The sequence below is a fragment of the Cyanistes caeruleus genome, chromosome 1 (genome assembly GCF_971803275.1).
Source record: "Cyanistes caeruleus chromosome 1, bCyaCae1.hap1.1, whole genome shotgun sequence".
NCBI classification, from domain to species: domain Eukaryota; kingdom Metazoa; phylum Chordata; class Aves; order Passeriformes; family Paridae; genus Cyanistes; species Cyanistes caeruleus.
This window is the reverse complement of record NC_141701.1, coordinates 76,018,806-76,032,930: the sequence shown is the minus strand read 5'-3', so window position 1 is coordinate 76,032,930 and position 14,125 is coordinate 76,018,806. Positions and strand designations below refer to the sequence as shown.

The 14,125-nt window shown below is 40.9% G+C and overlaps 1 protein-coding gene across 4 annotated transcripts in view; it reads left to right on the top strand.

Annotated features, from left to right (window-relative positions):
• The window catches only part of MYO10 (myosin X), a 159,826-nt gene that overhangs the window by 102,804 nt on the left and 42,897 nt on the right, over nt 1-14,125 (top strand). For 3 of the 4 annotated variants that reach the window (XM_086898248.1, XM_086898241.1, XM_086898253.1), the window contains 5 exons: nt 223-315; nt 1,047-1,115; nt 1,291-1,373; nt 2,879-2,987; nt 5,781-5,861. In XM_086898248.1, the coding sequence (XP_086754374.1) occupies nt 223-315; nt 1,047-1,115; nt 1,291-1,373; nt 2,879-2,987; nt 5,781-5,861 (435 nt within the window). Of the gene's footprint in view, nt 1-222; nt 316-1,046; nt 1,116-1,290; nt 1,374-2,878; nt 2,988-5,780; nt 5,862-13,217; nt 13,671-14,125 lie in introns of those variants that run through there. The other variant, XM_086898257.1, reaches the window with a different exon arrangement.

Sequence of the window (14,125 nt, the reverse complement as noted above, 5' to 3'; positions counted from 1 at the left end):
CTTTATTTTGCACACGGATAGTGTATGCTCTATATTCCAAAAGGAGTCCTGTCAGAAAAACAGGATTGCAGTCACCTTCAAGAGTGGGGTTTTGGTAGTATATGAGTGGTTTTGTGCCTCTCTGCACAGAGAAAATTTTAAATGACTTTGTGATTTTTCCAAACTGGGGACAACAGCTGTCTATCCATGCACTAACTCATCTTCTGCCTCTTGCTGTTCTAGAAACTGGGACTATTGGCACTCATCAATGAGGAGAGCCACTTTCCTCAAGCTACTGACTCCACTTTACTGGAGAAGTTGAATGCCCAGCATGCTGTATGTGATGTTTTGCTGATATTTGCTGTGCAAATTATGTAGAATCTATTTTCTTTGGTAGAAATTCATGGTTCAAACATATGGGTGCATAATTCTAGAGGCTTTTTTTTGGATGTGATCCTACTTCCATGGCAATCTGTATACTTTGCTGTCAAGGCTGAGTTGGTTACTGTAAGAACATATCCTTGTTGCTGTTGACTTAAAGGTTTCTGTTGTGATGAACAAGTCAAATTCTACTCTTAATGAGAGCTCTGTCAACCTTCAGTATCTCAGATTATTCTGATCTTCCATTTCCCTTGATGTAATAAAGCATTCACCTTCATGTCATTTACTGAAAGTTTGCTGTTTCCTCTGTCCAAATTAGTGTTACCTTTATTTCTGATTCTGGAATTATTTTACACAATTTCTGGGATGCAAGCATATCCACCAATCTTCATAACTGCCAGTTTGAGACAGAGCCTTCTCTTTCAAAGTGCCTTTTGTAGATGATTCTGCCAGATGGGGTTCAGGTTTAGTATAATGCCTTTTTATGTGCTATAAATCTGTTATTACTGCATTTGAAGCAGCCCAGACTAACAAATCCTATTACCATGAGTTGCTTGTTTGCTTTTGGAGCACTAATCTTGCAGGGAGTTTACTGAAAGACAATGGTCTGTTTAGGTATGGGTTGAGAGGATAATGTGACAACCCCCTCCAAATATTTTTCTCTTTTTTTTTCCCCATTCAATTAGAACAATCCTTTTTATGTAAAACCAAGGGTTGCTGTTCACAACTTTGGAGTGAAGCACTACGCTGGGGAGGTAATTTCTTTATTTGCTGAAATTATTCCAAGCAGAACTTTCATTAGCTTAATTTTCCCCCAAGGCTGCTCAAAATTAACTAAAGCGCTCTGTTCCCTCAGCACTTTTTACAGCACCACTCTTGTGAGAGGTGCCTGTTTGGATTGTTGTTTAAACCAGCTCTGTTTCCTTCTAGGTCCAGTATGATGTCAGGGGGATCTTGGAGAAGAACAGAGATACTTTTAGAGATGATCTCCTGAACTTGTTGCGTGAAAGCAGGTAAGTTTCTGCAATCTTTTTAAAGGACAAAAAAAATTATTAACTGATTAGTATAAACTAATTCTGCCAGGATTGAACAGCTAATCCTGCTGGGGTTTGAGTGCATTTAGATGTTGCATAGCAGCAGACCTGAAATGAGTATAGAATGAAACAGAGATGAATGAGCGTATCGTATCACAGAAATGAGCATAGCAGAGTTGCCTGTAAGCAGGTCTGACTGTAAGTTGCCTGTAATCGCTTCTGACAAAGTTGGCTTTACCTACATTATACTATTGTTGCTGTTCAGCCCAGGGGGTTCCTAGAGAACTAACCTGCTGCTCTGTAATGAGTAAGGATGCTAGAAGGCGGTCATAGTTTTTGACTGTTTCAGAGTGCTTTATAGGCAGCACGTATGTGTTTTTTTACTTCATGTTTGTATTTCTGGCATTCCCTAATTGGTTGGAAACTTGCTGTCAGAGACTACCACAGTGCAAATCCAATGGAAGTTCTCCCTTTGAAGCAATTACTGTATAGTAATTGCTTCAAAGGGAGAAATTCTGTTAAGATTCATCTGAATGAAAGTCTGAGCTTGGATGCCTCTGGTACCTGCATGTCTCATGTCATTCTGCTGTGTAAGGTCTTAGAGTCCTTATAGTGGTACCCTGTGAGCTGTGGTGGTACCACATCCCTTTTCCTAAGTGTTTGGTTGAGACTCCAGGACACACAGAGGAATAGCACAAGAGGAGGGAGCTGAGCCTGGCTGTCTTATCTGCAGCCCTCTCCTATCCCATCCAGTCATCCTGCTTTGCTGTGCAAGTTGCTTGTTCGTGAATCCCATAAGCCCTTCTGTGCTGGGGAAACTGTTATTAAGCAATTCCCCCTCTATGTTATTTGTTCTGGATTTAATGACATTTCTGATATGACATCTGTCAGTTAAAGTATCTAGGTGAAAAGAATAAATGAGATAAACTTGTCTGGGCCTGGTTTTGGTTTTGCACCATCATTTGTGTGGAGCTTGAATTAAAATGTCTGTGTTTCTGTAGAAATGCTAAAAGGAGAGTACTCAGCCAATAGGGTAGAAAACAGCATGCACAGTTGTTATCTGAAAGTGAGGCATGCATGAATGGCTGTTTTGTATTACATCCCTAACCAAGCTGGAAGTCTTGTTTTTTAGTCTTTGTTAGGTACAATTCCGGTTGCAGTCAGCTGGAGTTTTGGTTGAGTGAGTGGAGTCAAATGCAGTAAAGCCTCTAAGACTTCACACTTCCTTTCCATAATGATGTGTTTGGAGTGGAGAAGAAAGAACCTCCTTGTTTTGTTTTTTTGTTTTGCTTTTTTCTCCCCTGGATAAATTCTGCAAAGGCAAAATCTATTGTTTGTTAAGGATTGTGGAGAAAATCAATAAGTGTATTTTTGATGGAGGAGCTTCTTGCTAAGACACAATGCTTTCTTTGCATTCTACAGTGGTGAACCTCACAATCTGTTAAGATATACTATAGAAATACTATTTTCCTTTTCCATTTCAGTCTTGATTTCATCTATGACCTATTTGAACATGTTTCGAGTCGCAACAATCAAGACACTCTGAAATGTGGAAGCAAGCACAGAAAACCCACTGTCAGTCTCCAGTTCAAGGTTAGTTAATGTGTCATCTCTGCTCTGTAGCTAATCAGTGATAGACAGACCCTGGTCCATAAAGAACAGGTGCAGATTGAAAAAGGCAAAACCTGAGGATGAAAACATTGCTGCCTCTTCTATGACACTGCCCTTGCTAGTTAAGCGATTGACTGTCCTGGCTAGCTTCAAGTAGACACTGACCTTCCCATCACACCATCCCCACAAAACTCCTGTTGCATTCCCCACTTGCTCATTCTTATTTTAAAGCTTATCTGTGAAGTTGGCCTCTCTTGTCCTGGTTTGTCTTTATAATCTAAATCCAGCCACAAAATTCCACAAGGCCTTACAGCAGTGCCTATATGCTTAGAAAAATAAGTGCTGAATAAATACCTTATTAAGGTGTTGCCTTGTTTTAACCTAAAGTTTGGAATGCATTTTTGTTAAACACCTTTTTATGAGGCTTTATAGCCTCTCATCAAAAATGGCACCAAATTGAAATCTAGCATAAAGTCTATCTGCAAATTATTTAAAAGGGAAAGATTGGCATGAAACATCTCCTAAATTGCGTGAGTACAAGTCTGGATTAGTTGCCTTTCATTTTATTTGAATTAATATACATTTGCAGAGTTCATTCACTTTTTTTTTTTTTAAAAAAGAGCAGACTCAAACCCCTTAAGGGCAGATTTTATCCTAATAAACTTTTGCTAAGTGTTGGACAGAACAGCAAGGAGTGTATGCTGGGGCACACACGGTGTCTTTTATTAAAAAACACTGAATACAGCTGATGTTGTATTTTTGGGACAGCTTGCTTTGTGCTACCATAACTCATCTCAGAAGTATCCATTTTTTGTTATGAGATGGTGTTACTTGCTGGTTCTGTGGGGTAGCAGAAGGTACTGTTTCCACTTGGTCATTTGTATGTGTGCAAAGTAGACCTTTAAGATGTTAACCTTACAAAAGCAGACCATATTTTTTCACCTATTTGACAAGGCAGAACAATGTGTAGTATTCGCCAGGGGCCCTGGAGAACATAAGGGTGATAAAACATGAAATCAAAACATTATTGCCTCTTATCTAATTCTGCAGTAACTGACCATTAACCAGCTGGGCTACTTTAAAAGAGGTTGACCTTCACACCATGCCTTCTCCAGAGAATTAGGTTGGAATAGAATTAGGTTGGTTAGAATTAGGTGTTTTTCACATGTTTTAAAGCCTTACAGGGATTACTCCATCTTATTTCAGCTGAAGATAAGAATTTTGCCTTCACAGTTTTATTCTCATGATAAATTGGTTGACTCTTCTTTTCATTTGATGACCTGCCTAATGCAGGCCTGGGGGTGCATGCAGAATAGCAGAGTTTAGATACCATCTGTTTCAGCCTGTTGACTTTGACTACAGCAGGGCAAGCTCTAGATTAGCTCATCACCTAACAGCAACTTAGAGGCTTGCAGCACTGTGCTGAACCACAGGTGAAAGTGAAAACAGTTTAAATAATTTTTGTTTAGACTGACCATCTTTTCCAATCTCTATGTGGGAGATCTCCCAGGATGAGAGAATTGTCCACAGATGGAATGTTCACACGGGTTTAATATGAGTGTGGCCTTTACTTTTCAAAGCTGTAAATATTGGTCTTTACACAAAGATTTTTTTCTTTGTATGTTCTGTTTAATATTTGCTGCCCAACTCCCTGGTCCATAGGCTGGCAAAGGCAAGCAAACCAAGAACTACCATTTATGTTCCCAGTTATTTTGCTGTTTGCTCACTTTGCCTTAGACCAGCTCCCGTGCACAGCCATAACTCTGCCTGCTGCCTTTATCACTGCATGTTCAATCACCAAGTAAGTGCTTGGTCTGCAGATTAAAGCAAGAATTTGTTTTAACAGACTGACACTGACAGTTTTGCTCCAAGACATATGGCATGACACACAGTGTTGCTCCTTTAAAATGTGCACTTTCTGCCTCCTTGGCAGCCTGCTCTGTATTCTCTCTGCTGCCTGGCACAAAGTGCCACCTTTGAGGGGTGGAACTTTACCATTGCTAACTTTGTGGGCTCTTCGGAGCCTGAGCGCCTCTCCTGTACAATCATTTGTATCTCTGCAAAGTAAATGCCAGACTTCAGTTTATAAAGGTTCATCATACTTAATGATACAGAATGAGGCAAGTTGGAATAAGATATGGAATGATGGCTCAGGCAGGAAAGGGGCGGATGTGTAATTAAAGTAATAATCATAAAAGGACTGAGGGATTTGTGATTTTTATCTCCAGGCTGAGGTTCAGACAACTGATAATCTAATGTGCACTGGATCATTCAGAGTTCCAAAGCTAGTAAAAAACCTGTTTTCTTCAGGGAAGATGGAAAATGAGTGGATTTGGGGTGGTTGAAATAAAAAGAGGAAATCTGAGTTGGTGGATTTTGCCAAAGACCCTTTATCCTTCCCTTTAACTTGCTCAAGTTTATCTGCTTGGGAATGTGGATCCTAAGTCTTAAGCAGTCATTTGAAAGATCCCTGAAACAACAATTTGGTGTTTCCTTATGAACAGTTTTCTTCCTATCAATCTGTGAATCTTGTTCATTGTAAAATGGTGATGCCAGTGATCAGAAGAGCCAGTGGAAGAAATGCACACACACCTATTGTCCCTGTCTGTTTGGAAGCAAGAGCTTCCACGGTGCAGTAACTTCTGATATGCACCACTAGGTGTTGCAGTTAGATGCTGTCTGCAGTGCTGAGCTGCAGGACTCTTGTCCGGGGTTATGTTGCTTGTACAAAAATCCAGCTTGTGAAGTACTGTCGTCTCTCTGCCTGTGTTCCAGGAATCCCTTCATTCTTTAATGGCAACACTGAGTTCTTCAAACCCTTTCTTTGTTCGGTGCATCAAACCCAACGTGCAGAAGGTAAGATTTTAAACGGTATCCATCTTTTCTGTACATCTCAGGCCTAATCTTTTGCTTCCTGCCTGGTTATTTACCACTGTGTGAAGCAGAGGGTAGAATTCTTCACTGATTTTATAGAAGGCACTGCAAGGGGAAGGCACTGGGAAGGGCTTTTGATTTTTTTTAATTTTTTTTTTTGCACATGGCCTATGCACATATTTAATAGTCATTGCTCACAACTCTGATAAATGACTGGCTCTAAGGAAGGTTATAAACAGAAGGTAGAAGGTTTCACTTCTTGTGTGTTGCAACACTTGGTTGCAACTCCGAGAGAGCCTTTTTAGGGAGAAAATATCAAAATCACAAAGTTTGTTTCAAGTCACTGGAGGCAGTGATTGAAATGTGTATTGAAAAACTGGTGTGAATGACTGCTGTCAGACTCTTAGCAGACTCTTAGTCTTTCAGTTTATGAAAATACCTAAACCTCTCCGTGCTGCATGTTTTGTTTTGTTTCAGAGTTTTGTCCTAAAAACAAGTTTGGAGACTAAGACTTATTATATTAATTTGTCTTTTGAGTTATGGATAATGAAAGGTAGTGTCAAAATTTGCCTAAATAAGTTGCAGGGCTCTCTAGAAATGAAGTGGTAATGGTACAGTAGTCATTGAAATTAATATTGTTAGCCTAGTTCTGTTTTGGGCATGATAGACTGTTATTCAGGCATGGTCTGCTTTTGTCAAAAATACAACAGGCAGAGGTGCCAGTAAATCTGATTTATGGTTTTCACATGGCAACTCAGAGATTGCTGACTTTACTATAAATCCTTATTTACATGCTCCAGCTTTCTGGACTGTCTCATTAATCAGGATACTAAGAAAACAAATGTGTGGATTTCATTGTAGGTTTTAGTGCTATCTGGACAGTATATCCTTGACTTTACATGTTTTCAGCTGCTGACTGTTAGCTCTGCTTTTGTGCTGCCATTTGTGATGTGCCAAATGACATGCAGATTTTGGGCACCTTAGCAAGAGGGAGCAGCCTGGAAGCAAATAAGAGCAACTTTTTGTGTCCTGAGGTGTTTGGTGCTCTGAGGTGTGAAGCCACCAGGCAGCTGAGCCCATGTGGATGACAGAGCCCTGGAGAGTAGCTGGGATTTCAGAGCTTGTGGGTTTAGCCAAATCCCTGATCACAGAAGGAAGGCAGTTTTGAAAAGCATGTTTGCTTCCCTGATCCTGTTTCTGTCTAGAAGTCCCATGATCCTTATATAGAAGGATTTTGGAAGCAAACTCACAGGTTTTCCTTATCTGTCCTTCCATACCTGACTAATAAGACTCATCCCCACAGCAGCAAAGTTACAAGGGTTTGCTGTGATTAATGCAAGAACCAGGCACTTGTTGCATTTCCATAGCAAGGAAAACACTGAATTCCCACTCCTATGTTCCTTGTTCTCCCAGTCTTTTCACACTAAAAAGCTTCATCCCTGACAAGTTTGGTGTGCATTATATATTTTACTGTGCATATATTTTACTACAACTGAAACACAGTTCTCACAGAATTAGCAGCTGTGCAAGGAGAAGAAGCTTGAGACAGCCTCTGGGGACCACCTCTAACTGCAGGATTGCATGCAGGAACAGATTGGGAAATTTTTATAGACAATCCATTTCAATGTACATGTAAAATCTTACTGAAATCTTATGCAAAAATGGTTGTACTTGTTTTCCACTTGCCTTTTTTTGATTGCAAGTTTAACTTGAATCAATGGCTTTACTAAATAAGAAACACTGTTTGAAGAACGAGAGTCTGATATCACAGAGCTTCACTATTGTAGCTGACTCAGTAGAAGAAGGAAAAGGAGAAGGAAAGCCATATATAATGTTTGTCAATGGCATTCTTCATTCAGGCAAGTGTTACCAAAATGCAACTTTGGGATTCACTGCAGGAAGTTTTTCCTGCTGTACTCTGCTCTCTGTCCCCCACTCCATGTTGAACAAACACAGTGATTTTTAGTGCTGACCTTGTGACATTGTTGGCGTCTCTCCTTCTGCATCAATGCAGGTACTGGAGCAGGGACAAAAACAGCGTTTGCCTGCTGTGTACCTTTGCTGGGTTCTGTAGGTGCACATCCCATTGAGTGGTTTGTAGTTTATCCTCTCTTACAACATGTTGCTTCTTTTCAGTTAGACAGAGGAAAATAAGGTGACTCAGTTTGCACAGCTGTGAACCAGCATGGCTCAGAGACACAGGAGCTGTGCTTGGACTTCCAGGGATCACCACAGTCATGACTCACAGTGCAGGGCTGGTTAGAAAAAAATTGCTTGAAAGATTCAGATGAGCTACTGAAGTGGAGTAAACTTGGATCAAAAGAAAGTAAAGGTCTTCACTGATCATCTTCCTCTGTGTTTTCCATCTGCAGTCACAGTGATATGGAATGATGTCACTCAGAAGGTACTTAAACAGTGCTTGCCAAATACCTATGTGGAAGAAAGGGGGGTTTTACTGCTTTTTTGAAATACACAGCATTAAAGGGGAGCTGGACCAGAGAGATTCATCAAGGAGAGCTGAAATTGTGTTATTGGGAGCAAAGCCTCTCCATCTACTTGCTCCTCTCTGGACTGGGTACAAATAGGGGGCACACCTATTGATGAACATCCTTTGTAACTGGAGGGGCGGGGCTGGGGGAACTCAAGAAGTGTGGTTGAATTCTGTAGGTGAATGAAGTTAAGCAAATACTAGTCAAATTCAAGCCTTTGGAAAGCAGAATGTATAGCAAACTACTTTCTCTGCTGTTCTAGATATTGAAGCATATTCATATTGGTAGCAGATGTGATAATTTACAGTCATTATTTCATTGTTTCATTTTTCAGAAGTTCCATTTTTAAATATGTTGCAGTGGCAAGCAAAAACAATCCAGCATAAGCAGTAAACCACTGAACATTTACATATGAAAGCAGGTTCTACACTCATTAGTGCAATTTCCTAAAGGGAGCGCATGGAGTATGACCTTTTGTCACAAGACATTTCGGCAGACAGGCCTCAGACAGAAGGACAGAGGACCCATTAATCTTTGGGAGACCCCAGAACAATCAGGGTGTCTGTTTTCACAATTTCCAATCTGTTCTGAACTATCCATAACATGGAAACTTTTCCACTTGGTATGTTTAATGAGTGTTTTCTGCTAATGAAGTGTCTTTCTCCTCAGTTCCCCTTATCTTCACTGCAGCTGGCAGAACTATGTATCATTTCATCCCTTTGAACTTTAGCACATCTTTCTGTTTCTTGGTTTCATGTTTCTTATTCTGTCTCCTGTTCTATTTGATAATGATTTCTCCCTGTAACCTTGCCTTTTCTGATCTCTGTCTCCTATTCTTCGTGTACCTCAAATTAAAAAACAAACATCACTACAAAAAAACCCCAACAACAAAACCAAACCAACAACAAAAAAAGGACTGTCTTTTTAGGAGAAGCTGCAGCCATTGCTACAATCATCAGCTGAATGTTTCTTCCAGCTTGGTGCTATTAATAAAGTTGCTAAGCCTAGGTGCTATTCAGGAGACAGATCAGAGTAAATTTAAGATCTAAACTTCCTATTCAAGCTGTTTCAGAGGCAGAAGTTTTCCTGTTGCCCAGAAGCAGCCAGCCTTGGGCAGCCTGGCTCAAGTGCTTTCTCAGCTTCCCTTTTCCATTTAGGCTATTTCTTGAAAATATATTGGCATAATCTCCAGTGGCACTATGCTGGTACAATCATAGCGAGCGGCCCCACCTCCAGCATCTGCAGGAGCAGATGTGCTGTCTCTCTCAGCTGTGCTGGTCTCTCAAAATTTCACTTATTACACCTTGTTTTTATTATCCCCTGTTCTTGAGACTTCAGCAGGTTCAGACTGGCTGTTCTATCTTCACATAGATAGTTGCATGTACTTCTCTTTCGTTACAGACCTAAGGCCAGTTTGGTCCTGATAGACAAAATCCTCGCTTTAATTGTAGTTCACATGAAGTATTTGATGTACACAAAAAATTCACTTTTTAAATTGTTTTTACAGGAAACTTGTGTTGGTGTGTGCCACAAGGCAAGAGAATTGCAGGGTCTCTACTCTTGTCCTTGTCTGCTCATTTATTGTCTGTCTCATTCCTCTGTTGCAGTGATGGTCTTGTCACTATCAAGATAAAAGCCGTCTTCTGTCAGACCTTGTTGTCTCTAAAGGGACAATTCTGTTCCTCTTCAGGTTTCTACATTAACTTTCTTTTAATCTTAAAATTTAATTAGGTCAGGTAAATAAGTGAGACAAAATTAAACCTGTATTGTAAACCTACTGGGGGGCAGGGGTTACAGGGAGCATCAGGAAAAATTAGACTGGTAATACCTTAGCAGTTCAAAGGAAGACTGGTAGAAAAAAGTCTGTAATAAATTCTGTGAGATCTACTGCTGCTTAGATTCCTATCATGCTCCATATACATTCTGGGAAAATTAGTATCAAGGCAATAAGTTTGTTAACATTGCTTCTGGGACAAAGCCATTTGAAGGGATCAAGGTATGGCTGTTGGCACCTGCAGTGTACTTTGAGGCATAGATCATTAATGGCCATGAGACACCCTGGAACAGCAAGCAGTTTGTCCTCTAATATGAAATAAGATACAAACCTATTTTGCTTGCCGCCTGAATGAAAGTTGTCTTCTTAAAATAGCCCTGAATCATTACAAATATAAGTATAACATGATACCAGCCTAAACACCAGGTAGAAGTACAGCTCAGGAATGCAGTGGAAAGGAACAGTGATAGCAGAGCTTGACCCCATCTGCAAAGGTGATTATGTGCAGGGTGTGGAGCGGGTACAAGTGCAGGGAATGCAGTAGGTGTGCTGGTTGTCAAGCTGGAATTGCAGTATTGTCATATTGAGACATGACTGTATGAATTACTCAGTTTGTCTTCTAGGGGGTTTTTTGATGGTTTATTTAAGAAATATGCATAACAGGAGTGCAAGTCTAATGGTACTGCATTGGGAAGAGCACGAACACATAACCTTGAAAGATTCAGGGAGAGAAACTGAGCTTCAAGGGTATTCTACTGTACCTGAAGCACAGGATTTCTAAGCATCTGGATAAGTTTAGTTTCAGAAGTTTTCATTTTAAAAGAATTATCCTTAATAAGGTGGTTTAGTTCCAAACTTCTATGTCCATCCTACTGGAGTTGTGTACCAAGCATTTGCTTTATACAGTAACATTCAGCAGACTCTGAGTCTCCTTGCAGGGGAGCAGATGCCTTTGTGGGTTTTTAAGATGCTGAGCCCAGCAGTTAAAAGCTAAAAAGTATTAGCCCCTAAATGGAAGTGTCTCTATGGTTTAGTCACTTGCCAAGCCCTGGGGTAGCTCTTCTGCAGCAAAGCTGCAGTGGTGTCTGGTACTGAGAGCTTAGCAGATTACAGGGTAAATTTGACTTGCTGTCCATAAGAAAAAGGTAATAGATAGCCTGACCACATTAATAGTTACTCTGTCATACTTTGAAAGTAGAGGAAATAGATAATATAGCCCAGGTGGAACTGCTGGATGTGTATGGGGCTATCTGCAGAAAGTTAAGGTCTAGCAGTATTAATTTACAGCTCTTATGTTAGAGCTGTATAAACAGCTCATGTATTAGAGATCCTTACTGACTTTTTCAAAAATCTCTCTTTAATCTCAGTTGTTCTCAATAAATACTTGGTTTAAGAAGGCTTTCTGGCTGCCAATTACTGCTCTCATTGCTTCTGGAGGCAGCAGAGCCACTGGCTCTGAGCACATACTGCTCTTCTCAGGCAGCTTGGGTCAGACTCGGGGAGCTGCTGCTCAGGCTCGTCATCTGGGAGGGGGGGAGCAACCGTTTCCCAAAAATGCAGCATGTTGGCCTGATCTCACAGGTCAACAAGTGCATGGGGCTGATTGCAAACTGTTTATCCTCCTTACCATTCAACTAGTTCATAAGGCTTTATTATTCATAACCAGGAAGGCGCAGTCGGAAGATGTGGTGTCATGCCTGGCCAACTTAATTCAGCTACCTGGATCTTGTTGCCTTGGGATTTGCAGAATTACATAGCTTCAAATCAAGACTTGTGGAGTGTGTCCCAGCTGCATCATTTTCTGACACATCATTTGAGTAATTAGGTCAGGCGCTAGAAGACTCATTCCTTAGGTAAAAGTGATAAGGAGAGTGGGTGTGAGGAAAGCACTCGCTCCTGCTCTAAGAGTGCTGGCAGTAATGTTACATGTGAAGCTGAAACCCTGTCTGAAAGAAGAAGGTGTTTCATGCTGCATGTAAGGCTTTCCTCTCTTCAGTGTCCTCTCTGAAAGGTCACTCCCATCACTGCTGTGGAGCAGCCTCCTGGTTATGCTGCCTGCGAGCCACTGGGTTGTTCCTTTGTCCCCATCTCAGAGTGTCCCAGCTTGCTTGGCTGAAGTAGGTCATTACACTCTCCAGGCAGTCACCCAGACTGTTCTTCTTCTTCATCAAGGTTTGTTGTTTGCTAAGCAGGACTGATGAGGTATTCCTTTTCTAAGTCTATTAGGGTTTGTCTTTCAGTGACTGTGGTTAAGGTGTTTGAAACTGAACTGTTTAAGGCTGGGGACAGAGAGCTGAGATGGGGCTGCTGCAGGCAAGGGAGCAGACACTCTGCTGTAAAGGTTGCACACAACTCCAGGCAGAGCAGGCAAACAAGAGTTTTGCATGTTTTGCAGCACGTACCATTTGGTAGGACTCTGTCCACAAGCAATTTCTGGATCTTGGATAGAAACCATGTCAGTATGTGAGCAGGATGGAGGGACACGTGGGGAGCAATTGCTACTTCCGGAGGGACTTGGGTGGGGTGGCGCAGATGGCAAAGTACCAGAACAGTTCTGTGGAAAAATCAAATGCCCAGGGATGGGGTATTTTTAATGTTCAGTGCTTGCTGTGTAGTTCAGTGCAATACCTAGAAGTGAGAAAGATTTTGACTGCTTCAGCCATTGATCTGCCAGCAGCATAGGATCTTACTGCCTACTTCAGGCACTACAATAATTCTTACATGTTGTGCCACCTGATGGCTTTTTTTGTGGAGTATGAATTCCTTTGTATGTGGCATAAATAGGCAATAGGGGAACTGCAACTACTGATCCCAAGCCTGAAGTGTTCGCTTTTTATAAATACCAGCAAAGAACTTGGCTTTTCTTCCTTCTTGTGCGCTCTCCCAGGCATTTGAATTGCAAACATTGTCATGCAAATGTATGCCTTGAAAAACTGTGTACTTCATCAAGCTCTGGAAGTTTTCTTCTTTAACTACTACTACAAAAAAAAAAAAGTCCCCCCCATCTCTAAATGGCAATTTACATTCAAATCCTGTTTGCTATGTTCTCATGGTAACTACTCCAAGGGAGCATGCACAGTCCATGATAAATAGACATCCCTAGAGTTCCAAAAGCGTCGCTGGGGTACAGAGCATTGTTCTTAGGCAAAAAAATTAAAGTTCACAAGTCTCTTCATTTCTAAGCTGTGTCTTACGGCATATTGTGCATTTTATCTCTTAAGGTTTAGGAATTTGTTGGCTGTGAAACATATTTACATTCTTGCTGCCTATAAGGTGAGATTAGCTCTCGTGTCCTGTTAGTCAGGAATATCTTCAGTGATTGCTGTAGAGCCAGCCCTCGCTAGGCTTGACTTCCTTTGAGTAGCAGCAGGAATGAATTAAGCAAGTACAGCCAAAGATATCACATGAAAGACTTGAAATACCAGTGAGCTGAAGAAAGCTCTGTTCTGTGTGTGTGCATAGCTGCAAATGCTAAAGGTTCAGTTTTTCACAATGGACGAACGCTGAAGGGGGAAAACGTCTTAAAAGGTAAGGGGTTTAATTCATGCAGGTTTTGAAATTATTTTAATCTTGCCTACTTGATGCTGCAGTGAACTTGTAGAAAAAGAATAGAAAGTGCCTGGAGTTTGCCTGAGCAAGCTGTACTGGAAATGTTTCTGTGCTTGTATTTTCTTTTAAAGAGGGTAAATGCATGCAGAATCAAGTTTATGAAGAAAGAACTAAATTTACTGGTCTAATCATATTTTCAAACACCAGGAGAGCTTTGCTGCCAAGCAGTCTGCTTTAATAAATCACACTTTGTTTGGAAGTTAAAGGGGTGATTGTTTGCAGAGCTGGGAAAAAGTCGACAGAAGTAGAGCTGTGTGTGCAGAACGGGGAAGACCTGTGTTGTGATGGGCTACTTTCTGGAGAAAGATCTTTTCTGTTGATCAGTCTATAAGTGTAGATTCAGGAAAAACAGCTTTGTAAGTTAAGGATTATGG